We start from the raw sequence: 26,767 nt of genomic DNA on the forward strand, positions 1-26,767 counted from the left end.
AAGCCGGTGTCGATTCTGATTGGTTTTCCCTCTGTGTTTTGGTAAACGTCGACAGCTGATTGGCCAAGGGCTTGCAGCGCATCCGTTATGTGCACGCGCTCTGTCACTTGGATAATAATAACTGTGTTCTTGCAATGTTTACGTGGTTATAAAATACATTTTTAATCATAATAACAATAACTTTTTTTGGAATAACACTTATCTAAACAAGGGTACAAAGTGCTTCAGAAAACCCAAAGGCAAATAAATGAATGCATTAAAAATCAAAGTTATTCAATTCAGATCCATTTTAAGCAACATATGACATATTAAGGTTAAAATGTATAGAGAAACCCAACAGTTCCCACAATGAGCAGCACTTTGGTGATTGTGAAGAGAGACAAAAAAACAACTCCCTCATCAACTTGAAGAAAAACTTCTAGCAGACTCAGTGTGGGCGGCCATCTGCCTGGACAGGTTGGGGTGAGAGGAGATATTCTTATTATAAACAGCACATTACGACATATTATACCTATCACTTATTAAAATAGTATCAATAATAATCATTTGCAGTTTAATAGTTTCATTTAAATACAGTATGGTGACAGGATGGTGCTATTTAAAATATGATGATGACTCAGCTGCACCTTGTACTAAATTTTTCCATTTTCAAAATGTTTCATTTAATATGTAGTAACTGAAACTTACTCATCAAGCACTGGCTTCTCAATAAATAAAATCAGGAAGACATCTTACAGATCGTTTTAATGAACATCCCCAAAACAGCAATGTCTTAAAAATATATGAATCTCTCTGTCACATAAGGCAGTTACCTTCAGTTGTGCAGGGTGTCTGCTAACTGTCAGGCACAGTCAGAAAAAAGCATTGTATGAATAAAAACAGAGCGTCGCCCCCAGCACCTTCCTCTGAAGCTTGTTGCAGACACTTGATACATGACACTGGAAGCACATTACAATGAAATACACTGACCCTCTGTGATGATTCAATTCAGATTCCCCACATCAAGCATGTTTGCCTCAGGCCCACCAGGCTGGAAGACTCGTGATCACTCAACACTGTTCACCACCATGTAAATTAGTGAATTCAAAAAATATCTTTGCATCTCAGCTATTTCCTGCATTGTTAAATATCTGATAAATAAAAAAATGAGAGCTAACATCTATTCGCACTTTAAAATAAGTTCTTACAAAAAGTCTAATTGACTTTAAATTTAAAATATATAGCTAGACTAATTTGTTGTGTTCAGTAGTGTGACAACAGCTCATGATATGCTGTGCGATCAATTGCATAATATTTTCTGAGTTTGGCAAAAGTTCATGTAGGTTGAATACTGTGCAGTATTTTCGCCCCTTGCAGAAAGGCTCAAATAAACACTGGCTGCTCCTGTCCCGTTAAGAGCCGATATGTTGAGGCAGGCATCGTCTTCAAGTGAATCTGCCCAGAGAGGGAAAAAAAACATGATTCAAACTTTGAGAATATGTAATGATCACTTTTCAAATCCTCCAAATAAATTCCAGCATTTAAATCACCTCTCCAACTGCATTGGTCAGAATCTGGATGATCTTTTCGTGCTGCGTGGCGACAACACTTTGTCCATTTATTTCAATGATGCGGTGCCCGACACGAATGCCTCCTCTCTCTGCTATACCGCCGCGCATCAGACTGCAGATCTGCAACGAGAAAATAGAGACATTTTAAATTCAAGATTTTATTTAAACATGTTTGAAAGCTGGGTTAAAAGAACAGATGATCATGATTATTTTATCAAGTCATTGTTCCCAAGGTCAACTTTAACACAACTTAAAACAAAATACTTAGCGGAGTTGGTGAAGGCTTCCTTGGTGCGTCTGGTTAATATTTGATTACATTCTTTAGATAACCTTAAAAAACAGAGGTGGTCAATTTCCCTTTTATTTACCAAGGCAATACTAACCGACTGCACAGCGGTTTATCATCAAAACAGATTAATAAATGTGTTTTTTCAGTTATCTGGGATTTAAATTGGGTTTAGTGTCATGATCAGAGTCTTGAGGAACAATGCTCAGGGAGGTTGTTTAATTTAATTATTCTCCAATCACATGATTTCCTAAAACAAAACAAAATACAACAATTAGCTGTGTGGGCTTCCACACCCGACTTGATATTGACACAGTAAAAATATGAATATTGACATACAATGCCGTCCTCCACACTGAAGCCGAGCTGAAACTTGGGATCTGGTCTCTTGATAATCGCGCTGGTGACCGGAGGGCAGTGGACGATGCTGAGCTTCAGGTACTTTTGGCTTTTCAGGTCCTGAGATGGAAGAAAATGTCAGGAACAATAAGAGCAAGAGGTTAAAAGGTAATTGTTCCAAGGGGACAACATTACTTTTCATTATGTTGTTTGTGTTATGTGACTTTTAGCCTCATTGTTGGTAGTTGTCTATGGAAACATCCACTTGGATTTACTCTGTTAGTGCAACACAGCCCCTTTAGCATTTTAGCACAGTTGTTGATGTTCTTTTCCATGAGTAATACATGATATTTTATGGTTTTTGTTGTTTTGTTTAAAAAACACTTCTCATCACTTTGCAGGGACAAACGGTCTTGTTTTCTTTGACCCACTGTTAAAAGCCCAAATCAAATCATTACTGAGACATTCTCACACTGCATGGAAACACAGTGCCATCTTGTGTGCCTTTAGGATACTACCTGAGCAAGTATATTTAAATGAACACTTGAGGCAGTGTATCTGAAGTGCTATTGAGAAATTCAGCCATTCCAGCATGAACTCAAACCACCACAACTTTTATTATAATTGTTAATAGTGTTGTTGTCATTTCAATGATAAGTCTGTGCAGAATCTTCCCGTCTTACCCGGATGATGTTCTGGCAGGTGGTGATAGGCAGACCCACCATGCTGGTGCCGTTGACGGACATGATGCGGTCACCGATGCTGAGCTCGCCGGAGCGCTCAGCTGCACCTCCGTGAAGTAAGTTGGCCACCACCACAGTGGGCAGGATTGAGCCCCAGCCTGACTCCACCACTGCTACGCCCAGGAGCTCTCCAGCAGCCTTGGTGATGGCCACCTGAACCACACACAGAAATCTAGTTGAGCAATGACTCCCTTACAATTATCTTCAATCTATTTAGTCGTTCACAAAAAAACACATATAACACACTTGAGGAAGGAAAACTGCATCTCACAGGGATCTTCTTAAAAGTATACTTTCAATACTTTGTTTTAATGGTCACCTTTAGCTATTAATGACACATGTGGTGTGTACGAATGAGAAACTGATACCACTACAACACAGGACTTCTGTATTTTGATGATGTGAAACCGATATAAAGCTGCTTACATCTCGGAGGTTCTGAGAGTCAGAGAAGTGGGCCAGGTCTCCGTTGTAGAGCTCCTGACTCTCCAGGTAGTCACTGTACTCGCCGGGCCTCAGGTCGCTGGCTTTGAGGCCGTTGGTATGCAGGAACTGCTGATAGGCCACTCCGAAAGCCTGACCAATAGCCTGAGCTATCGTCTGAGCCTGGATGGAGGAACACGAGAGGAGAGAAAAGAGGTTTCAAAACTGTCGTTGCATTAACATCTGTGAGAAGACTTTTGGATCTGGACGGCAGGTTTAATAAATATTTCACCTCCTATTTTCATATTGACAAATTAAAACGAATGAGATCATTTGCAAAACACTAAAGAGAACAAATGTCACACCCTAAAAAATGTTCCCATCTTTTCCATAAAAGGTGATACCTTCTTTATACTGTTTCAACAGTTATTTTTTATATTTGCTAATGTATTTAGCCTCACCGACTGTGAAATGTATTTCTGAATAAAAGGTTTCATATGAAATAAGTTAAGCTGGGAAAACCTAGCTGAAGAGGCAGGAGCTTCATGGCCTTTAGTGGCCCATAGCTAATTAAATTTCTAAAAGAAACTCCTCCCGTTCAGTCTTGCCAACTGTGGGAAACTGGGACGACAGCCAGACCTTTTTTACATTCATGAGATCTTGCTGGCTGTCTGGAGGAAGGAAAGCAGGCCAAGCTGAAGCTGAAACTGTTGTCGAGCAGGAAACAACACATTTGATCTGATATATACAAAATTGCATGGAGCAAGATAAACTTTAATAAAGTCAGTTGTTTGCTTAATGTTTGCCTAAATGCGCCAGGCTTGTGCTGAAGAGATTAAGTTGTGGCCACTTTGAAGATCATAGAAACAGATCAGGGAACACTTATTTTTATCGTCTAACCACCACAGCAGATGTTGGGAGTCCAGGGGTTGAAACTTTTTGATGCAATAAGTCAAATAAAAGTTTAGAAAAGAAATGTCGTCCTGCTATAACACTTTTTAAACGACTGACTCACATCCTCAGAGGAGAAGACATGACAGATCATCAAGCACTTCTTCTGAGAACCCGAGGAGGATGACGGAGAGGAGGAGTTGGAGGGAGGGTCACTATCCTGTCCTTTACGTTTCCTTCGTGCCATGAGGACCACGATTTTACCAATGTCGGCAATGTAGGAGATCATCTGCAGAGCGTGATCCATCATCGCTTCCTGACAGAAAGAGAAAAAGAAATGACAGGAAGGTCTGGTTTTCAACTTCACCTGTGGTAACTTGAAATACAAAATTCATGACAAAGAACATGACCCCACCTTTATTTTAAATTTTTGTCAGTCAGGCAATCATTGCCTGGTACTGTACAAATGTCTAAAACTCCTCAAGGCAACAGGAGAAACTAAACAGAAGCAACAAGCTGTCGTTATTTAACAAGTTGCAGTGTCCTTTAAAGCAACAGTTTGAATGAATGAATTGCCAAAAGGTTTTCTTCTTGCATACATAATAATAATAAAAAAAGAATAAGTATTATTTTCCTTTAAATGCAACTGTGATATAAATTGTAAGAATATCATTTGTAATCAATAACTGAAACTAGGAAACTCAATGTGTTGCAGTGAGGCACACCCATGCTAAGGGGGGAGCTGACAGTAAATGACCCACTTTTACTCCCCTGACAATTCAACCACACAGTAGAGGAAAAAATAGACTCTACTATTACTGCAACATTACTGCAGTGCGCTCATATTAAATCCCCATCCAGTTCTATATTAAGGATTCCTGCTGTGAGAGCTCAGTGTGGAGGTGAAAATGAAGAAGCGTACTGCTGCCTTAGAAAACTTAAGTGAAGTAATGTATGTTTTAGAAAAGGAAATCAAACTCTGAATCTAATCATGTTTCATGATAAGAGAGTGAGTAAGAACACTGGACATACAGTATACCAGCAGTTACAGACGTCTAAGCTGTCAAAAAAGTGGTCCAAAAACCTTCAATTTCTTTTAGGCTGATTAATTTTCCTTAAAACCTGAAAATTAGGATTCTAATATGATCAAACCTCATAATTTAATCCACTTTACGACCTGTCATCAAATGAGATTCCACTGATCCATCATCAGATTTTGTTGGCTTTAAAGTCCAGGAATGCTACCACTATAAACGGTAGAAAAGGCCTTGACACAACTAATTGTAACTAATAATAATAATAATAATAATAATACTTTATAATGCTACAATCTAAACATTTTAATTGAGAGCAATTGGATAATAGTGCTTTAAAAAAAAGCAAACTAGACAAAAAGGAAGATAACTAAAAAACTACAGGGTAATAACATTGAGACAATATACAGTGCCGTACCTGTGTGTCAGCAGTGAGCACTTTGATTCGCTGCGTGGAGATGAACAGATCCACTTCCGTCATTGGCTGAGACTCACCCTCTGGGGCCTGAAAGAAACAGTCCAGTCAAAAGAGTGCGGAGCATCAGCTCAATTTCAGAACAACTGTTTGAAATTGACTCATAACTGTTATGAGGACACCCCAGCAAGTTGGTCTTATGGTAATAGAAAGATCTTAAATGTATACATACATGGAATATTAGTGAGAAAAAGCTTTACTGAAACATTACCTCACAGAAACCCTAAAGCAATATAGCACAGAAACTGCTGTGCTTAATGTTCACTTCTGTTGTGTCGTGCTTCCATTTCAAACCAGCATCCATGATAAGCCGATGTTTTTGTCATCAGGACTTCACCTTTATTCGGTCCACAGCCTCCTGAGCCTGAGTCATACGAGCGTTGGTAGATGGGTTCTTCTCTGATTTGATCTGAGTGGAGCCCAGATACTTGGACCCAAATATCACCCCATCCAACAGGTCGTCAGGATCACAAGGACCAGGCACTAAGATACAAAACAGCATTGGTTATAAAATGACGTTGCTTCTATTCTTTATTGTGTCAATGAAAGAAGTATAGTGACGTGATTTACCATCTTTGTATGCAGGACGATCGTCAGCACTCCGCTGTGACAGCAAAGAGGAAAATTAAGGATTTATAGCAATGCATTAGCTGATCAAATGAAATTTAAAAGATCATTATTGTGATATCGTGTCTCATTTTGAAGTTAACAGTCCTTTTACCTTATTATACTATTTTCAACTTGACCTACCTTTTCACTCTCTGCAGCCGCTTCTTCATCCGGAGGCTCCTCACCCAGCTTCATCCACACTGGTTCAGGATACTCTTCGTCGGGCAGAGAGGAGAGGGAGTCCTCCCTGTGCCGCTGATGTTGCCCATTCCCATAATGCCCCCAGAACCTCTGTGCATCATCCTGACTGTAGGAAACTGACACCACTGCGTCCACCTCTCCTATGTGGGGCAAAGAGGTGGGACGTGGTCTAGCACCGATCTCTGTGCACTGCAGCAGCCCTAGCACGTCTCTCTGGTGGCTTTCAGAGAACAGCAACCCAGTGGTTTCAGTGCTGTTATCTGTTATTAGGGATGAAGCACAGGCTTCTTGCTCAGACGTGCTGGAGCAGTGATGGTGAGATGGTGTTCGATGATCGGGATGAGGCTCTTCACCCATCAGTTGGAGCTGGCTGAGCAGGGAGTGGATGCGGCTGTGGTCTTCGTCAGCTGATGTTTCCATGTCCCTGAATGTTACCTCCTTCTCGTCCTCCTCCTCCCCAACACCCTCTAAGTCTTCCTGCCTCACCTCTTCTTCCTCATCAACTGCTACATCCTCTTCTTCCGCTTCCACCTCAGTATTCTGCTCTGGTTCTGAATTGTTTTGCACCAGTTCCTGCTGGTTTATGTCAATCTGAGTCACTGTGTCACTAATGTCCGAAGGTACTAATACTGGCTCCTCTGGACTGGCCTTGTCTAAGCTGTCAACAGAAGGAGGGAAGCTTGGGTCATCCAGGTCGTCTGCGGAGCCCGCCTCACTGGAGGAGTCAGACCTCCAGTCTAATGGAGGAGGCTCAATCATGTTGAAGGAGTCCAGATCCTCCACCTCTGAGCCTGGCAGAGCTGCCACAGTCCGTCTAATGACCTCAACCCCGGAGGCTTCATCAACAGGGACAGAGTCAGACCACTGGGTGTCTGAGGATGTGGAGTTGGACTGATCAGCAGGGCAGACGTCTGTGTCCATTCTGTAAGTAAGTCTGTCAGAGGGAGAAATCAGCATTACACACTTACATCTTAGTGAAACCACAATGCAGCAAACTTATGAGGAATTTGGTTCATGAGGTTAATCAAAAATCAATAATTGCTGCCACACTTACAAATCCCCCAATATAAATACCTCTATCTAAACCCAGCACTGAACTACAATCATTTACCCTCTATATTCTCGTTGCACAATGACAATCAAGATAGAAGCAGAAACCTAAAGCTCAAAGTACATGGACATCATGTACAATGTGTGTCACCATGAAAGGATTCGCACCCCTTTCACCTACGAAATAAATGCTTAATACATATATTGCAATTACATGCAAAATATGAATCAAGTGCCTCTGGAATAATCAACCAATATTGGTTTACATTGCAGCTTTCAAATGAAATTCAAAGTACTTTGCTGGTAATTGACCAAATATAGGAGTTTAGTATGAATTAAAGATTATAATTAACAATAAAAGAAAGTTAAGATAATACTTGAAGAAAGTTAGCTTATTAAAAGATATAGAAATGGAGGTAAGGTCATTCTAATCACAAGTGTTGAAGAAGAAGCAAATCAAACTTTTTACAAACCAATGCAGGTTTTCTTAAGGAAATGCAATATTTAAAAGAGTATTTACAAATAATTCTCAGTTTTGTGACATGTTTACAAATACCCGTTAACACGAATTCATTTGTTTACAACAGGAAAAATCCCATAACAAATAATATTAGAGATGTTTTTTTTACGGATGTACACATTGCTTGTACCTTTTAAAGTTAAAGGATGTAACATTAGACCATTAGATAGCAGATAAAAACTTTATTAGACATGTAGTCAGAGTCAAAGTGAACTTGATTGTCATTCAGACCAAACAACAAGAAGTGCACGAATAAGTACACTTAACACACCAAAAATAGACATAGAAAAAAAGATATACTTATAGACCTAAAGACAAACTAAGCTATAAAATGATAACATGCAGGTCATTTCTCAGTGGTGGGATTATTGCACCAAGTAAATATAATAAACTTGACACTGGTGAATATTAATAAAGTGATGAAACATTGAATTTTTGCACAGACAATTGCAGCATTGCAGAAGACATGTAAACGGACAGTTAATAGGGACTGGCACAGGACGTGGCTAACCGAGGGAAGCTAGTCCAAGGAGCTGGAGGCTAGTTAGCCAATTAGCACAGCGGCATGCTAACGAGGAACCCGTTCCAAACACGGGAAGACAAATAAAAAAAAACCGTTTCGCGTTGAGGGGAGCAGCTCTGACCTGGTGCTGCGGGGCTGCCTCGGTTCCTTTGTGCCCAGACGCGGACTCCTGACGCCGCCACGACAGAGGAGTCGACGCGGTTTGAGTTTCGAGCCTTTTCCCAAACTCCGGCTGTGTTCTCGTCGTCATGCTAACGACAGCAGCAGCGCCGGTGAATGTGCTGAACTCACATCGTCCCCAGAGAAGCTCGGCCAGGGTCCGTGTGAAGCTCAGTTTCCCCGAAGAAGAGGAAGAAGAGGAAGATGAAGATGAAGAAGATGTTGTTGTTAAACCCACTGGTTCTGGAATGGAACTGTGCTGCGTTCACGTGCTCCAGTCCGCCTCTCCTTGCCCACCGCCTACACAGGATTTTACAGCACTTTCCCCACAACACGTTGAGTTTGTCATGAACGCTGCTTTGTTTAGAATTCATAATGATAAAAAATATCTTTCATCTGACTTGTCTTTCAAAGCTTAAGTGGTTCAATGCTTCGATATTGATGTGTCCGTGAACACTTGAAGGCAACAGTACCACGTCACTCGATCAATCAAAACGTGACTTCACAAACACGTCATCATCTCAAGCTCTATGAGAATTTTAGATTTCAAACAGCTTCTGTCTCATCTGATCAGAAACACAGTCACAGTCCGTTTCCATGGTAACATCCATTGCTGCCAGAGCAAATCTTCCAAAATCTCAAATTATTCCATATTTCCTTAATCTGTGAATATACTTGTGTCATAGAACAGCACAGAAGAATATTTTGTTGCTGTACTCAGGCAAAAACATCCAGGATATTAATGCTCCATCAGGCATTGCAGTATAATAAAAAAAGAATCTAGTAGAAAATACAAGTTTAATCAAAAATGTTCATTATTTTAAACATGATCTACAATTATTTTACATTTTATTCAGTTACACTTATCTTCCACACAATAGATCATCGTTGTTGTATAAGGCATACGAACCCTGATTCCAAAGTCTCACATTTTGATTCCTCGATTGGAAATCAGATATTTCTGCTGCTAATATCATACAATAATACAATTTAAAAACCTGTGGACAATGAGTTGTATTGCTGTGGTGTAGTTTGAAGAAATCACACAGTTTAAACAAAAACCCGGACTCTGTTTTTACAAAGAAATACACACTCACAGCAACATTATTTCCATCTGAAAGATCTTAACAGCCCAGTCATCACATTCATAATAAGTCATAACGAGTCCATATACAGATATATGGAGTGTTTGAGGCAACAACTTATCAGCCTTTATCACATCATTATATTTCTCTCAAAATCTGAAAACAGCCATAATATCCCCTTCTTCAACAGTGACCTTCTAAGTTGATTGACTGAGGAGGTGGAGGTTCAGTGTCACGTTGCGTCTCATCTGCGTTTAAATCCAAAGTTAAACATACTTCAGTGAGTCCTCTGCTCCTCAGGCAAAGGAGTTCCAGCCAAAGTGGTTGTATTTAGAAAACGACGCTACCTTAAAGCAGGGTTGGAGGACAATAGGAGGCAATATGTGATAAATACAATAATTATTTCCCTCAAAAGCTGCATCCGATTAACCACAGTCATTAAGACATCTAAATCCTCATCTCGGACAAGTTGTACACTATAATAAAATACAATTTAATACTTTATTCTGCATGTGAAGAAAGATGTTCTAAATAAATTTCCAATTTGTGTGATTGCAATGCTGCAGTGGTTAGCTTGGAAATAAGAGCAAAATTAATTGATTGATTAATCACATTGTTCCTCTAACTGTCACAAAGTCCAAAACAATCCAGAGGAATTATTTATGTTTTTAGGTGGATTTCAGTTTGGCTTCAAGACTCTGAAGTTATAAGTCCAAATGATTTGGATTTCATACGTTAAGGATCTCCTCCACCTCCTTTCAGTCACTCTGATGTTCACTCAGTGCTGATCTCAGCCTCTCACAATGTCTGGTCAGTCGCCAGCGCTCGTATGGATCAAACCAATCAGAGAGGAGATGGTGCCCATCAGCCCCACGAACCAGTTGGGGAATCGACCAGCCCAGAGGAAGCCAGGCGGCATCCAGTGAATGGCGTTACTGAGGTCAGCCATTTTGCTGAGGATGGAGAGAACCTCCCTTCGCATCCGTTTGTGGAGCTCAGCTTGACTACAGGGATAAAGACAAACAGATTTATTGTTGTATAAAGTCTCAGAGTTAAGAGGCCTACCTTATTTTAACTGCAATATGAATATTTGTAATAAACTGCACCTGTTGTCAGCTGCATCCCTCCCACATCTGTTCAGCTTCTTCTTCAGCAGCAGCAGAAGTCGAGCGGACCTGAAAAACAAAAGATTCAAACTCAGACTAAAACTTTTTTATGATTCATATTTGAGCAATAAAATCCAGAAACAATGTGAATAACCAATGTGACAAAGTGATTCACTTTAAGGCATAAAAGCTGCTTGTAGTGTTCGTGGGATTAAGTCAAAGAAACCTCTGCTGTAGTTTTTGATTTGTGCCGGTTATTCTACAATAAAATTTAGAAATATGTACCAGTATATAAAACATACACTAAAAACATTAAGACCTATAAATTGTTTTTTAAACACTCACCTGAGTATTCCCAGCAGCAGCGAGGTTCCCCACAGCACCGTGCTGAACAGCCACCATTTGTCAGAGTTCACTTTCACCAGCTCAGCGTTGCCGGCCCACGCAATGTGTTCACAGGGGTAATAGAGCTGATCGGCCACATTGTTCAGCACAGAAATCCAACGCACACCTGAGTCCTCCTCCTTTAAGAGACACACGCAAAATAGGTTGATGCTGGATCTCAAAGGGTAAAACCACAACACATAGAAAAACTGTATATTTATGTTGTATATTTTTTACCTCTTTGGGCCTTGAGCAGTTATTCAAATGAAACAAGGCAAGATGTTAAGAGGGGAGAGTCAGAAATTTCAGGAACCAGCTGGATTCATCTTCAAAAAGTATTTCATGCACTGCAGGGGACTCACTTCAGCTCCGAACCCATAGCTGTGGGAGTAAGCCAGCATGGAGAGATCATCGAACAGCCTAAGCACCGTCCTGCACTGACTCAGCTGAGCAGAGAACAGAAGCAGACTTTTCCCGAGTCGCTGGAACGAGACGTCGGTCTCAGCCTTACGGGAGAGAACTCCTCCAACGAGCTGGGAGCCATAACAGACCGTCCTGATCTGAAAACACCAGCAGGAGCTTACAGCATGTTTAGGAGACAGGAGTGTTTCTGAGAGAGGAGGAGCCTTTCATTTATTAAGTGTTTGACAGAAATGTAATCACATATTGGTTTTCGTTTTGTCATCGAGCTCATGGTATTACTCAAATGGAATTTTTAATACCCTTTTTTTGTACAGTAAACAGAATATTTTTGGTTTTAAGGAATCGTTGAATTTGAAGACAACATCTTGGGCTCTTGGAAATTTGAAAAGCCCTTTTTGACCATTTTCTTGAATTTTTTTAATAATAGAAAATAATGAGCCAGAAAGTGTTTACTAGGATTTAAGACGATATGGAGGATATGTGATTAATGATTTATCATTTTAGCTCTAAACATATTATATTTGACCATTTATGTGTTTTCAACGTAATCAGCATCAAGGTTATATTTCAACATTTGTGAAAGAATATTATTAATGAATAGCTTTACATACAGTCTATGAGTATTACAAGAAAAAAAAAATATATTCATATTTCAGTACCAATCAAATGAGATTCCCTCTCTATAAGCTTTATATGGGTATAAATAAAGGTTTAGGCATAGAATCAAATGGGTATAAATGCAAGTATCTCTAAGTATTGAGTAAGTAATGGCTTTGTTATGATTATGAACATTAGAATTAGAGGAAATGTTGACTCGACCTTTCACCTACAGTAAACACTGATCCCCTGCTGAACCTACACTCACACTGACGGTATGATATAACTCAAAGTTATGTATAACCCTAATGAAGCTCACACTATAGATAACAGCAGGTGATTGTGTTTGCAGCCATGACTCCACTGGTACTTACAACTCTGTCTCTGCCCCTGTAGGACTCCAGCAGGCGGACCAGCGCCTCCACACTCTGCTGCATGTCTGTACCAAGGGACTCTGAGGAGTGAGGCTGCTGCTCAACATCTGCACACAAACAACATCTGCACACAAACTACACGTTTGATTGTGGTTTCGATTCTGCGCTGGACTTTGAAACAGGAAGCTCCCGAATCAGACCCAAGTAGAGGATCACCGAGTGACTGCACAATGATGGTGTTCTGCTGCCCTCCTCAGTTTGAGAAATGTCATTTCTGCGGATGTATGCGTTTCAGTTAATACAATAAAAGAAGTATAGGTTGTATCTATAATTAATTGTTAATTGCTCCAGTGTTTTCTTTGCAGGTTTTGTCGTTATATTATTTGTGGTGTGATAGGCCTTTATACTATGTGGTTTATATACAACACTACAACACATCTATATCAGATATTCAACACTTTTGTCCAGTTAATCGAAAATGAAATAAATATTTACTTATATGATAAAATATGATTAATAAAATATTTTCTATAATCATACTATATCACATATGAGTCCTGTATTTATTTTCAGACCTGGCTCACTCAACACTTACAGCTTAGGATCTAGGCCCCAATTTAATAACAACAATAACAACAATAATTATTATTATTATTATACATGTACTAATTTATAGAGTTTGGAAAACAAGGACAAACAAGAAGACTAAACATGCCATTCATTTTCTTTGCAATCCCATATCTTTATCACACATCTGCATGTGTCAGTGTCTAAAAGAATTCTCTGTATTATATAAATCATTTCTCTGACATATTTCATCCACAAATAGCCTAATGTACCACAGCAGATGTTTGGATCAATTTCAGTGCCAAGTTCCATTTCCCTTTTTATACACAGAATACATTAAAATATACTATATTGCTATTAATTTCCAATGTTAAAGGTTCATGAATTTTAACATATTTAACTCTAATAAAAAGACCTTGAAAATGTGATAACCCTATCTGCTCTTGCAGTGTAGCACATCCCCGAATAAACTGTTAAGATTTTTAAACAGAATGTCCAATATGGCAGATGTAGGTTCAATCTATGTGTCGGATTGGTAACTTTATTTTATTAAAACAAGACCATAATGATGAACATAATATATTTATTTCGTGCTCTTTTATTGTTTGCATTCGGCCACAGCTTTGATCCAATGCTATGATCTTAAGCTTTGACAGATTTAGCACAATAATAAATCCTGACTGTACCCACAACCATCTTGCCAAGTTTAATACTAATTGGATAAAAAGCCTGAGCTATCACTGTGAACAGACATAAACAGACAGACAAATGAGACTGATCACAATACACCCGTCCTCTTCTATGCAGCGTGGGTGTAGCAGCTCTGTGCCAGCAGCTGTTGCACCGAGGTGGAGATCCTGAAATGCTTTGCACAGATAACATCAGGAGACTCAAGAGCTTTCCAACTGTGTAATTTGTCTGGTAATCTAGGCTAATGTGTCCCGTGGGAGGGTGTGAAAGGATAACCTGGGGCATTGATGGGGACACAATTGAGGTGTTAAATCTCATGTATTACCGGTGCAGTGATTAATGAGCCTGACATGGATTGAAAGTTTCACAGTGTCTGAACTCTGTCTGAAATGAAAGAGGATGGCTGTTCTTTATTTTCACGTAACTATAAAGTGCCTGTAAATATTGTGTAATTTTTTTCTGCACAGTGAGAGCAGAAAAAGAAAAGCTATCTTCCATATTTTTCCAGATTCATTGTTAAACTTAAAAAAAATCTCTCGACAATTTCCGTTCAGATTCAGAGTTGTTGTTTTGGTAATTCAGACTCACCACTTCCTGAATTTCTTCCTTCCAATGTTTGTGTTTGTTCCTCATTTCTATGACTCCATCATCTTCAACACATGTCCATAGTCGACATTTGACTTCACTTAACACAACTTCTTTGAGCAGTTTTTCATTTTATATCAACAAAAAGGGTTCAAAAAGGCAACTTTTAACAAAGACATTTTATTTATTTTAAGATTTATCTCAGAGGTCAAGCAATACACAAAGTCACAGTTATAGTGTATTAATTTTCTATACAAGCAGTTTAACAAACAATACAATGATGACAAGTCTCGGCAAAGGGTTTGTGTGTATTTATCCATGTGCATCAGCCTTTTATTGATTAGTATGTTTTTATGAAGTCTGTGTTACAGCCCAGTTAATTTGCTTGAGATCAGGAAAACCTGTAGCATTTTATCCTGACTGACCTCTTTCTTCACTTCATTTTCAGCTTTTGGTTTCTAGTTTGTTGAAGATATGGTTTTATAAAGTTTAAATCTTTATTTTATTTTATTTTTTTTCTTCAGTGTGTGTGTGTGTGTGTGTGTGTGTGTGTGTGTGTGTGTGTGTGTGTGTGTGTGTGTGTGTGTGTGTTTTTTTTAAATGTTTCAATAATCAGTATTCGGAGAGTCGTTGTCATAGATATCTGAAAAGAGAGACAAAAATTAAATGAGAAATAAAGTATAACGTATAACGCTGGGCATCACAATTCTAAATGACATTAGCACAGTTTGTTTATTATAGAACATAAGGATCAAAAGATAACTCACCACATGGATAGTGAACATCGTCATATATGTCTCCTTCCCTGCAAAGGAAGGCTGATATTACACTGACTGCAGTTATCATAAGAACAGATTAAACTGAAAGATAAGCTTAGATTTGGGTGCATACAGTACATGGAGTATGTAGCTGGGCTGTAGTTACAATAGTGACAGATGTAGCAATAGCTTAACTTCATTTAATGTAATTCAAAATACTCTGTCTGTGCATAATGTTTATATTTATATTTTAAATATACTATATTTATATAATATACTATACTTTCCATTTATCAATTGTTTTTATAAATCTTCTTATCAATCATTTTCATTCGTTCGGCCAAAACCTTGTATGTTCAAAACTTTTACTTATCAGGAACTGAAAAAGTAGATTGTTCGGTAATAATTTAAAAGTAATTAAACATACTTTTCATTGATTGAATATTAAATATTTGTAAAATCCACAGAGAGACATGTAACTGGAAGTAATAATTTACAGAAAGAATAAAAACCATTCATAAAAATGGAGATTCACAGTTTCCCCCCCCCCATCAATAGATTCAAGTCAAAGAGGAGCTGATACTGTGACAATAACACATATTTAAAGGGCAAATTCATTATTTATTTACACTATAAAGAGGGAGAAATTTAGTTTTGATGGTAGAGTCACAAATGAACCAACAAATATTTAGGTACTTACATTGGAAGAAGAAGAGATCTGGACACGTAACCATCTGTGAGGGGCGAGACAAAAGAGATTTTTTTGTTTATTGATATTTTTAGTGGTTTATTATATTTCTATTATGTATTGTAATACAATCTGACAACAATTAAAGGCTAAAAGTAATTTTTGGAAGCTTAAAACTAACTTAAATCTGTGCCTCTTGTATGAATCCAAATGGTAAAAAACGAACCAGTACATGATTACAGAGCGATGCTGTTGGATAGACTTTGGTGATGCCCTGACTTTAACACCCCCATGTGTTCACGTACATTTTCCCAACCCGTTGCGACACAGAGCTTTCTTGCTGTTGGTGAGCTCGATGATTTCCAGGACTTCTCCCTGAGACACATGGAGATCCTTCCCTTTTGGCCTCTTTATGATGCTGTTAGGATCCACCATCATTATGTGCAGGATACTGAATGGCCCTTCAAACTGTAAAACAACATGTAAAGTGCCATTTTTAAAGTTGTTGCAGTTCTCCCGGTGGAAGATTCAGAGTTTTTATGCATCATATCATAGTTTTGAGCTGTACATGGGGTTCCTCAGGGATCAGTCCTGGGCTATGTTCTTTCCTTGTTGACAAATAATAAAGAAATACATTTCCTTTCACTGCTATGCTGGTGACACTTTGCTTTATCTACCACTAAAACTGGTATGAAAGTGTGAAAAATATTTACCTTGAATCTTTTTCTTAGCTCCTTCTCAGCTTTGGGATCTATGCTGAAAACGAAAGTGATTTCACAGTTTGTTTTGATCAGTTATCTGATTTTTTTTTTTACAAAGCTTTACAACCAGTGACTTCCTGTTTTCTTTCAGTAAATCAGATGTGATGCCAGATACCTTATCTCAGGTGGTGGTAGGGGGAAATCCTCATTTAATGGTTGAACGTCATCATAGTCATCTGTGGATAAAATATACATGTTAACTGATACTTCTGAACCTATATAGATCATAATTGTCAGCATTGTTGAAAGAATCAAATAATAACACATGAATTCAACTATAGATTAAGCTTGTGACTGGGAACTGATATTGTTGATTATTTTTCTTTTAAAAAAAATAATGAAACTAAATATATATATAATACATATTAATCCAAATTTGTCAGTGATGTTCATGCATGGTTTGTTATTTACCTTCATCTTGACTCATGCTGCAGATTTAAGGAAACACAAAGTTCGTGTTAGCTGGAACAGATTCAGGTGAAAGAGAAAAAGCAATGCAACTAAACTAAGTGGCGTGTTGGCAGGTGGAGTAACCGAATTTCAAATTACTGAACTTCATTACTGCCGAACTTCACAAGTTAATAAGTTAATACGGTAGCTGTAGTGAGTTAAGAAGGTGTCCTCTCAATATAACAAGAAAAAGTTTACATAGAGCGGTATGAGCATAATCGACTGTACCTGTTATTGTCCATATTTAACATCTGTGGGGGGTCAGGAGGAGGTGGAGGTAACGCTGATACAACATTTTTTTGGGACTGGAGCACTTTGCGCTTCACTGCTTCATAGTCAATGTCCACACACGTGTTGCTGATATATCCGTCTGCAAGGATACACAATCACACAAGATGCTAATTATCTCATTTCGGTGTGTGAGCCGACACAGATTCATCTCATGGAACAAATAATGATCAGTTTTTCATTGGGTGTCTCTGTGTAAAACAACGTAAAACAATTTTCTGCTTTAGATGACTCGGATCACAATTACTATACTTGTAAAGTATGAATCAAAATGTAAAAGAAATGCATAAAGAATTTAAAATATACAGACTGGAACAATGTTATGTGTTTAGGGCTGTTATTTAATCTGCGATAAGTCCTAAACACTAGTTAGATTTAAATAAATTATTGTATACAGCAGCCTATATATTATATACAGTATATATAGCAGAAATCTAAAGCATTAGCAAGAGAGACCTTGGTTTGAGTTGAAGATTTCATCACTGTCATAATTTATATCAAACGTACATTAACATTATCAACTCTAATTTCATTTTACAAAAGAAACCAACGTAACCACACGTGACTTTGAAAAAACTTTACACAGCTTCACTTCAGATCCTACGATGCTTTGCTTTATCGCACTCGTTGATGTTTTCAACCTATGTACTGTCTGTAATCGCTAACTTTGTTACAATGCATTACTGACTAGAAACATTTAATTAACACTAAAGGTGGAAGAGCACATGCCTGAGCCTGAGAGGTTGAAAGAGAGTCGCAGGACTTTTTGTTTTCAAAGATAGAGTTGTGTATCATCTGCGTAACATAATATGTCATATTTTTATTATACAGTTTGAAGTCAAGTAGGAGCCAAGCCAGGACCACAGTAGTTTGAGGAAACAAAACCCGCCAAAACCTCTTCAGCCTCAAAATCTATATGATTTGACACCGAAGAGCACAATAATTAGTTGCTACGAATAAAATGTGTCAACCTTCAATTCATCCTTTGCTCGTATGCCAACTTTTATGCCTGAACAAAGTGTAAAAAGTGTTTTGCAGTATTTAAAACCAGGTATTTTTGTTTCCTTTGATATTTAATTTGAAAACTATGTTTACAGAAAGCAACAGATATCTGCAGTTCATGGCTGAATTAGAAATTCAAAGTCAAACTCACAGTTTCCACTCAGAGAACGAGCCAACCATTTGCCTCCTGGATTATTTCTCACTCGTAGGATCTCCACACTCTCGCCTTGTTGTACGCTAAGGTCCAGTTTCCCTCCTCCCTGCCAATCATGACGAACTTTGGCTGTATGAAGAACCTCAATCTCCTCTTGCAACTATAGATGGACAGATTAAAAAAAGGGGATGGAATGTGCAGACTCGTAGAACCTCAATGTTTCAAGTAACGTAGGAATTCAGGAATTTGAATTTAAAAGAAACAACTCTAGTTTAAAATAGAAGTATTGATTTGATAAATGTTATTTCTGCATGATTTGTTTTACTGATTAATGATCATAACATTCATGAAGCTTGAAGCTGAGCAGCATGTCTGCTCGAACTAACCTTGATAAATGAAAGAAGCAAGATTAGATGATTTCTTTTCCAGTGACTACAATATTCTTACTTTCTGTCTTTAGAGCTCAACCTCAGGATGTTTAACGATGGATGGATGTTGTTGGTTTCTTACCTGAAAGTTCTTCTTCAGCTCGTTCTCTTTTCTCTGACGCTCTATCCATTCTTTCTTCTCTCGTTCCCGTTGCTTTTGAGCTTGTTTCTTGTTCATCTTCACAGGATTTACCTGTTTCTCCTCCAACTGGTCCCTGTTATGAACAAAAATCCAAATCCAAATGAAAAATGACACCGTCACCTATTGACGATGATAACATTTACTAATGACCAACAACAAAATAAGGCTTCACAGCGTTTATGATTTCTCATTGTTCCCTATTACAATGCCATTACTTAATAAAAAAATATGTTTCATCACACAATAATCAATAAAAACAGATATCATCATTTATTTTCATCTATGGTAAAAGTTCTAATATCACAGCTGTTATTGTTAGAGACGATTAATAATTAACTGAGAAGAATCCATTCATTCTACATCGAGAATTTCAAACTTAACAGCTTTAATATTTTCAGAACAGATTTTCTTTTCAGTTTTTCCCAATTCGCCCACATTCTGTCTGTAGCTGTGTTTTGTCACATGATTGTTCTCTGACAGGAAATGTGCGAGGAACAGAAACAAGTTATGAGCAAAGGAAATACATACTCCACTGGCTTTAAAACGAAAGGAGCAGATACTGAGGCATTTATTCTTGAGCAATACTTCAAGAAGAGACACATGTGACTTTGAATGGCCCTCATTTCTATAAAAGTGTCTGTAAAATGTATAAATGTAAATGAACACCTACCACATGCAAATAAAACTATAATTGAGGAAACTATTAATCTCATCACTGTGGTTGTTGAACAGCAGCCTCTGCAGCAGCATTAGCAGCAGATGCAAAAATAGCATCAGCAGTAACAGAAATAACTGAAGCGGCATCCTCCTTCATATCTATTAGCAGTTATAGACACTTTCTACTTTTTGATCTATCAGATGCAGACTCAAACAAATGAATAGTAAGTGGTAGAGGCAGTATGTGTTAACTTACCCATCAATAAACTCATATATATCTTCAATATCCTGCAAGGGAAACATTTATTTGAATACAAAAAAATGTGAATACACTGGGATTATTCCGTTAAAGGGCAATTGTGCCATCAATATTAATGAATACTTAAGCATTACAAATAATAATTTATACTTCATTCTAACTAATTCTTTCATTTCAGTTTCTGGTTTTTTATACCCACCCCGTCCACACAGTGTGAACTGTTGTCACTCCAGGACTCTGCAAAGTCACAAAATAAACAATATAAAAGGCAAGTCTTATAAAAAAGTGGCACAGTCTCTCACAAAACCCTTGATAATTAAAAATAAATTAGAATTTAAAATTTGTCAGATGTTGAAAAGCGCTAAAAAATGTATGTATTTTACCGTTCCTCTCAAAACTTGCAATGTCATCATAGGTGTCCTGGTCCTCATCAATGTCTCTGCAATAAATGTGTGCTCGTTAAATTTTCATAATCACTCAAAGTTTTCTCTCACTGGTGTTTAACTATTTTTTCAAACTCTAAAAAATGTATAACTCACGATAATTCCTGAAGGAAATGAAAATATAATTGTATTGTGGCATTTTCAGTTATTTTCTTATCACTGGTTGTATATTTAAAGATATGATGGAAGTTAAATGATGGTAAATACTCACAAAGAGGGGACCTGGCACGGCAGTCTGCCTGGTTTGCTGGAGCGGGGCGGCAGTGTCAGAGGACTGATCACTCCTGGTAAAGACATTTTTGTGGCTGCTGAAACTGGCGAACCTGCAGACGAGAACCAGAGAGAACGTCTATACTTACGTGAAGACGTTTATCACAATAACACAGATAAACAACCATGACAGATGTGACATCTACATGAAAAACTGTCAACAACAAGCCAGAAACCTATGTTACCACTGTAGATAGACTTCTTTGTTTTTATTGAGTTTGACTGTTGTTAATTATCACATTTACAGTAACAGGTGAAGCACACTGCAGTTAGTCAGTGTTCTGATGTGTTTAAAGAACATATGAAATACATTTTACAAGATTAATTTTATAAAATTAAACTGTAATCTTCGGTGGAAGACTCTTGTATCTGATGTTCTGTCAGTAGTTCATTTAAAATTTTATAAATTTTAATTACTTAACTTAACAATAGCATTTTACATGGAGAAGTAAATTTGACCTTTGTATTTTGATGTGAAATAATAAAATTGCTCTGTTCTATTCAAGTGAATTTCTAGTTTGTCTTCAATACTCAAGTAAAGCACAATCAAGATTCTGTGAGCAAACAATAAAAAACAAAGACTCACTTTCAATTTTCCTCAGAGCGGGAAGGGCAGGTCCTCGGTTGAACCTCATAAAAGGCTCCAGGTTGACACTCGGAGGCCGCTTTGGCTTCAAGGGCAGTGGCCCTTCAGCGGGCAGGGGCCTCCTCAGCGGGGTCACCTCCCCGGCGCTCTTCTGTCTGGGCCGCTGTCTGAACGGTAGGGGGGCGGCGGTGGAAGCTGGTGCAGGGACCGCAGGTGGAACCAGAGCTGGAACCAGAGCTGGAATCTGGGCTGGTTTGGCGCCTGGAGGCCTCTGGTGCCTCAGCATCATGTTCTGGAGCATCTCCCCCTTCTGCTTCACCTTCCCTGTGTCTGATGATGGGACGGGCGCTCTGACCCCAGAACTGAAAGGCGGCCGAGGGAAGGAGGGAGGTGTGGAAGGGATGGAGGAGGCCAACGGCTCTGGCCTGGGGAACCTCACCGGGCCCGGGCCAGTCAAAGGAGGAGGAAAGACAGGAGACGGTCTGTGATGGGCGAGATTGTGCTCCGTCACCGGGAGGGTCGCTCTCCCAAACCCAGGCCGTGGAGACTTTGGGGAGCCGCTGTCTCGGCTGCTGGTGTCCAAGGTGCTGGCCTTGTTGGTGAATCGTACCCTCAGAGCCTTGACATCAACGCTCTCCTCCTGCGAACAACACAGGATCACATAAACTCACAACTGCAGCTGCTCTGTCTCTGACACAGGAAGTTAGCAGCACAGCACACAACGCAACGTTTACCCCCACACTCTCATGAACACACACTGGTTGTTCAAAAAGCCTGCACTGTCTTTATCGAGAGAAAACGCAATAACACAATTTCCTGGTTGTTTTGATCCTCACAGAGATAAATCCCCTCCGCCTACCTGCTGCACACCAAACCTTTCAAAATGCAAAAAAAGGAGCTGAAGGCAGAAAGTAGTAATTCCACATCAGTGTCATTTGAACAGAATTTATAAGCAAATAAACATGTGGAAACATATGCAAACATTGAATAAATTGTTTATGGCACAAATTCTCTATATCAATACCCACTTAATAATGTCATTTTATCTGTGTACACCTACACACTGTAAACCGTAATCATAGTATTTTTAAAACCTCTGCAGGTATTTTTTACCGGGTGGAAGAAGACTCAGCTGATTCAAATATTACTTCCTGAAAACTCTAACATACATCCAGTGTGTTGTTACATAAATCACACGTTCAGATTGTTTTCTACAAGTCTGGTTTCGTTGCATCTTCTGTATTTGTGTCGTTCAGGGCTCTCAGGGCTGATAACATGCAAACCAGACAAACACACCTGAGCATGTTTACAAGAAGGAGTGCTGGTTTAAAATTTAGCGGCATTGATGTATTCTATGCATCATGAACTCATCTGCTTTCTGTTGGTGTTCAGTTGAGCTTTTTATCTTATTTCTGTGTGATTAGAAGTCACTTCCTGTCAGTTTTTTTTTTTACATTGAACTGCCCCACACTGCTGATAAGTGAAACCAGCAGATATATATAATGCAACCTGATACTACAGCCCTGCCATTAATCCGAATACTTTTCAGTTTCCATTGACACTGTCAGAGAGGTATTGTTTTAACTGTATGTTTGTTTTTAGTTTTTTTGAGGTTGTAGTTTTCAGTGGTGAGAAACTGAACAACATTATTATACTGGGAAATGTTTCTGATCCTTTGTCCACCCCCTTTCACAAACTCATGTCTAACTATGCATGACATCAGTGACACACAGCTGAAATTGACAATGCTATAGTTGCTATATATGACATTTCTCATGTTGCATTAGTTTGTATCAGACACCACTGATAACCAGGGGGATTCAATTTGGTGAAGCAACTTTCTGGAATCAAGCAACAGATTTGGAACAACCCCCCCACTTCATATTATAAATTCATCCTCTGTCAATAAATTAAAAAATTGCTCAAAATGTTTTTATGGTCGTGCATTTAAAGGTTCAGTGTGTATAATATAGTGACCTCTAGTGGTGAAGTTGCAATGTTGCAGCTGAAACCCCGTCACCTCACCCTCTCCTTCCAAACATGAAAGAGAACCTGTGGTAGGTTTCAAACTCAAAAGGTTTTTAGTTTGTCCAGTTTGGACTATTGTAAAAAACATGGCGGCCTCTATAGAGAGGACCCTATACCAATGTAAATATAAAGTATTTAAATATAAAGGGTTCATTCTAGGGTAAAGAAAACAACAATTAGTACAGTTTAGATAAAACACACTAGTGAAAACATCCCTGGGATTATTTTATATTCAGTTTCTGCCAATACATCAATTTCACCTAAATCTTACACACTGGACCTTTAATTAATTCAACCATGTTCTTTCTTTTATTATAATGTTAATGAAAATTATTTATTATTTTAAGATCCTTTACTGTCTTTTATTATTATTATTACTGTATTATCTTTGTGTCTTGAATGTTTTTATAATATATTTAGATGGATGAAGGTAAAAACTAAAATAATAAAAAAATAAACTAGAATGGTCCTCACTTCTGTGTCTTCCATGACCTTTTCTAATATTTTACTCTTGGACTTGATGAGGTTTATACACACCAGGGACAAAGATGCAAATAAATACAGGACATAATTAATCTATATTCTTGACAAGGTCTGAAAAAGTTTTTAGATTGTTTTGAGAATCATCAGTAAACCTAAACTTAGGAAAAACCCAGTGCTGACATGAGTAGGTCTGGACTGAAACTCTCGTCTCCAGGCGTCTCTGTGAGGTGATTTAGAGTTTGAATGTTGACAGTTTCACTTTGAAACTGAAGACATCTTTGAAATAAGTTCTCAGAGCAGAAGCAACAGAAACAATCTCCTTGGTTTAGTGTAAATTCAGCAGGTGAGGCATTAAACATCATCATGTAATTGTTAAATGTGACCAGAAACCACAGAAGTGTAGTGGAAAGAGGATTTTGAGAGAGAAGTCAAACAGGATGAACAAATATCTCTGTTACTTTCTTGACAAGAAGAAAATCTCTATGATAACAAAGGAATCATCTCCTTATTTTGTCTGAAGAGCTGTGAGCTTCACAAAGCCCGACCGAGGAGTGTGAAGAGGTGCAGGAAGTGCTCACAACCACACATCTCTGCACCTCAGCCAGCATCCTGCAGCGGTTACCATAGAGACGCTCTCCTGCAACAGTCAGCTGCAAGCTCTGCTCGCTCACTCTGTCGCATCACGAGGAATCAAAGGAGACAAAAAGTTTTGTGCGTAGGGGTTCTACTTTCATTATCTGCAGAGGAAACACAGTGTGCACAAGCATGTGCATGTGTGTGTATTCACATTTTTATTACCTATTCAGGACCTTTAGCAGCATGAATACTCACCCAGTCAGGACATGTTGACCTCATGGGGACCAAAGCCCTGTCCTAAAAAATGTGGTTTCTGGAGTCTTGGTTAAGTCAACGCAAAGTCCGAATAAAGATAGCTGTGCAAATATAAATGTGTGTTTGTGTGTGTGTGGCGTGTTTCCCCTTTGTTGAGACACATTAACTCAGGTGGTTTTTTTAAATCGTAGCTGTGCAGGTGCAGCAGTGAAAACCACACAACTGCCAGAAAAACTATTAACAACAGAAAACAAAATCAAGACTGTCACATAAAATATGACTTAGATGAATAACTAAAAAAATAAAAGTGATTTAAAACGTTTTTTGAGGGTGAAAGCCTTTTCTAGTATATTGTGTTTCTGTTGATCTCTATTAAGACGAAATTAATAATAAGTAACTAACTATTGACATAAGCTGTCAAACATTTTGAATGGCACATACCTGTAGTAAAGGTCAATACATTTACATAATCCTGTTCTTTTATCACATTTCTTTACCAGACAGTCTTTACTGCAGAAAACACACATCGATGTTGTTGACTTAAAAATACAGTAATTCTGTTTAAAGAGTTAAGAGTAACGAGACCTGAACGAGGAGCAGAATCATTTACGGTTTAAAGATTGAACATCATTTAACACTGAGCTTTTTGTATATAAAACAGTTTTAAAGAGCGAGCACAAGTGAAGCGGTGTTGAGTCCACACTGTGAATCATTAACTTGGGTGATAAAGCTTCTTTTCATCCGCAGCAACAAGAACATTTCTTCAATTCTAAATCCTACTTCCCTGTTTTTACTGATGTAACTATTATGACACAAACTGTAACTGAGAGGATTAACTTTCCCCACAGAGTCAGGATTTGCTGTTTCAAATAATTTGCTGTTTCAAATAATCATGGCTTTAAAGTTTTGTAAATTTGGTAAAAAGTTTTAACGCTCATTCAATGTGTATTTAGTGAAAAGGTAGAAGGAAACTGATATTGAAACATTAAAATCTGTTAGTGGTCCTCAGTAGTTATTCATGAACAGCCAGCACAGAAGGAGAAGTGTGAAAGGTGTGGTGATGGAGATCTTATTTAGATAATACTCACCATATTTGCCCTCAGCGATGCTCAGTGGTGCATAAAGTGCTCCATGTCCTGTAATGATTCAGGAGCCAGGCTGACGCCTCTGTACAAACCAGGAAAAGCTCAGTGTGGGTAAATACGGAACGGCTCTGTGTCGGCGAATGTCATGCATTCACTGTTTCCTTTTTATTGTGTTGTCATACTAAAACCTCATGTTACTGCAGTTCCTGTTTGCAAAGAGCTTCATTACTTACCTGGTTCCTGTCACTTCCTGCCCCTGAACTTTCCCAACACACCAGTAAACCCCCCATATTGTCTTATAACACACTTTTTCTTATCCCCTCCGCCAAGAAAATCACGTTTTCACCCATGTCCTTTATCCTTTTACATTTTTTTTCGAGTTTATATAATTATATATCATCATATCAACATAAATGTGAAATATATACAACAACAAAAAATATTTAATATATACATTATACTATGTTAATTATGAATATGTATATAATTGGTGCAGATCCAGATCAGGGAGCAAACCCAGGCCTTTTTTTCATTTTCTTAAATAATTTTTAAGTTTAACTGATTTCCTAGAGAATATTTAATTGACCTTGAGGGAGAAAAATCCAGCGAGTGAATGGGACTGATATTTATGAGTGTCTGTAATTGGTTGCATCTTGATTGACTGTATGTTTCTGAGTCTTTTATTGGGCTGATGACCTGTGAGTGACTTTTGGAGTCACAGTATTCTACTGAGCTTTTTAACTTCCTCTGATCTCATGTTTCTTTAGATTTGAATCCCGGTTACCTGAATCCTCAACATGAAACATGAAAAGTTGCTGCTTTTATTATGTGTTTGAACTT

The 26,767-nt window shown here is 38.3% G+C and overlaps 3 protein-coding genes across 3 annotated transcripts; all 3 read right to left on the reverse strand.

Annotated features, from left to right (window-relative positions):
* Positions 1 to 725: 725 nt before the first annotated feature.
* On the reverse strand, positions 726 to 9,090 carry si:ch73-40i7.5 (amyloid-beta A4 precursor protein-binding family A member 3). The gene is made up of 11 exons (XM_035176109.2): positions 8,766 to 9,090; positions 6,492 to 7,485; positions 6,312 to 6,345; positions 6,079 to 6,224; positions 5,685 to 5,771; positions 4,357 to 4,548; positions 3,345 to 3,524; positions 2,859 to 3,071; positions 2,176 to 2,295; positions 1,530 to 1,670; positions 726 to 1,434 (listed from the first exon to the last, which is right to left on the reverse strand). The coding sequence occupies exons 2-11, from the start codon at positions 7,470 to 7,472 to the stop codon at positions 1,363 to 1,365; spliced, it is 2,166 nt and encodes a 721-aa protein (XP_035032000.1). The 5' UTR covers positions 7,473 to 7,485; positions 8,766 to 9,090; the 3' UTR covers positions 726 to 1,362.
* A 494-nt stretch (positions 9,091 to 9,584) lies between these two features.
* pex11g (peroxisomal biogenesis factor 11 gamma) lies at positions 9,585 to 12,976 on the reverse strand. The gene is made up of 5 exons (XM_035177606.2): positions 12,773 to 12,976; positions 11,741 to 11,938; positions 11,340 to 11,518; positions 10,995 to 11,063; positions 9,585 to 10,892 (listed from the first exon to the last, which is right to left on the reverse strand). Exons 1-5 carry the CDS (start codon positions 12,833 to 12,835, stop codon positions 10,700 to 10,702), a joined length of 702 nt encoding a protein of 233 aa, XP_035033497.1. The 5' UTR covers positions 12,836 to 12,976; the 3' UTR covers positions 9,585 to 10,699.
* A 1,802-nt stretch (positions 12,977 to 14,778) lies between these two features.
* Positions 14,779 to 26,103, reverse strand: si:ch73-40i7.2 (FYN-binding protein 1). Its single transcript, XM_035175760.2, has 16 exons — positions 25,931 to 26,103; positions 21,501 to 22,140; positions 20,856 to 20,967; positions 20,585 to 20,640; positions 20,401 to 20,438; positions 20,199 to 20,230; positions 19,226 to 19,358; positions 18,713 to 18,875; positions 17,500 to 17,641; positions 17,233 to 17,249; positions 16,937 to 16,997; positions 16,774 to 16,816; positions 16,366 to 16,528; positions 16,073 to 16,106; positions 15,382 to 15,419; positions 14,779 to 15,257 (listed from the first exon to the last, which is right to left on the reverse strand). Exons 1-16 carry the CDS (start codon positions 25,931 to 25,933, stop codon positions 15,220 to 15,222), a joined length of 1,713 nt encoding a protein of 570 aa, XP_035031651.1. The 5' UTR covers positions 25,934 to 26,103; the 3' UTR covers positions 14,779 to 15,219.
* Positions 26,104 to 26,767: the final 664 nt, after the last annotated feature.

This window comes from Hippoglossus stenolepis, chromosome 14 (genome assembly GCF_022539355.2).
Source record: "Hippoglossus stenolepis isolate QCI-W04-F060 chromosome 14, HSTE1.2, whole genome shotgun sequence".
Taxonomy (NCBI): domain Eukaryota; kingdom Metazoa; phylum Chordata; class Actinopteri; order Pleuronectiformes; family Pleuronectidae; genus Hippoglossus; species Hippoglossus stenolepis.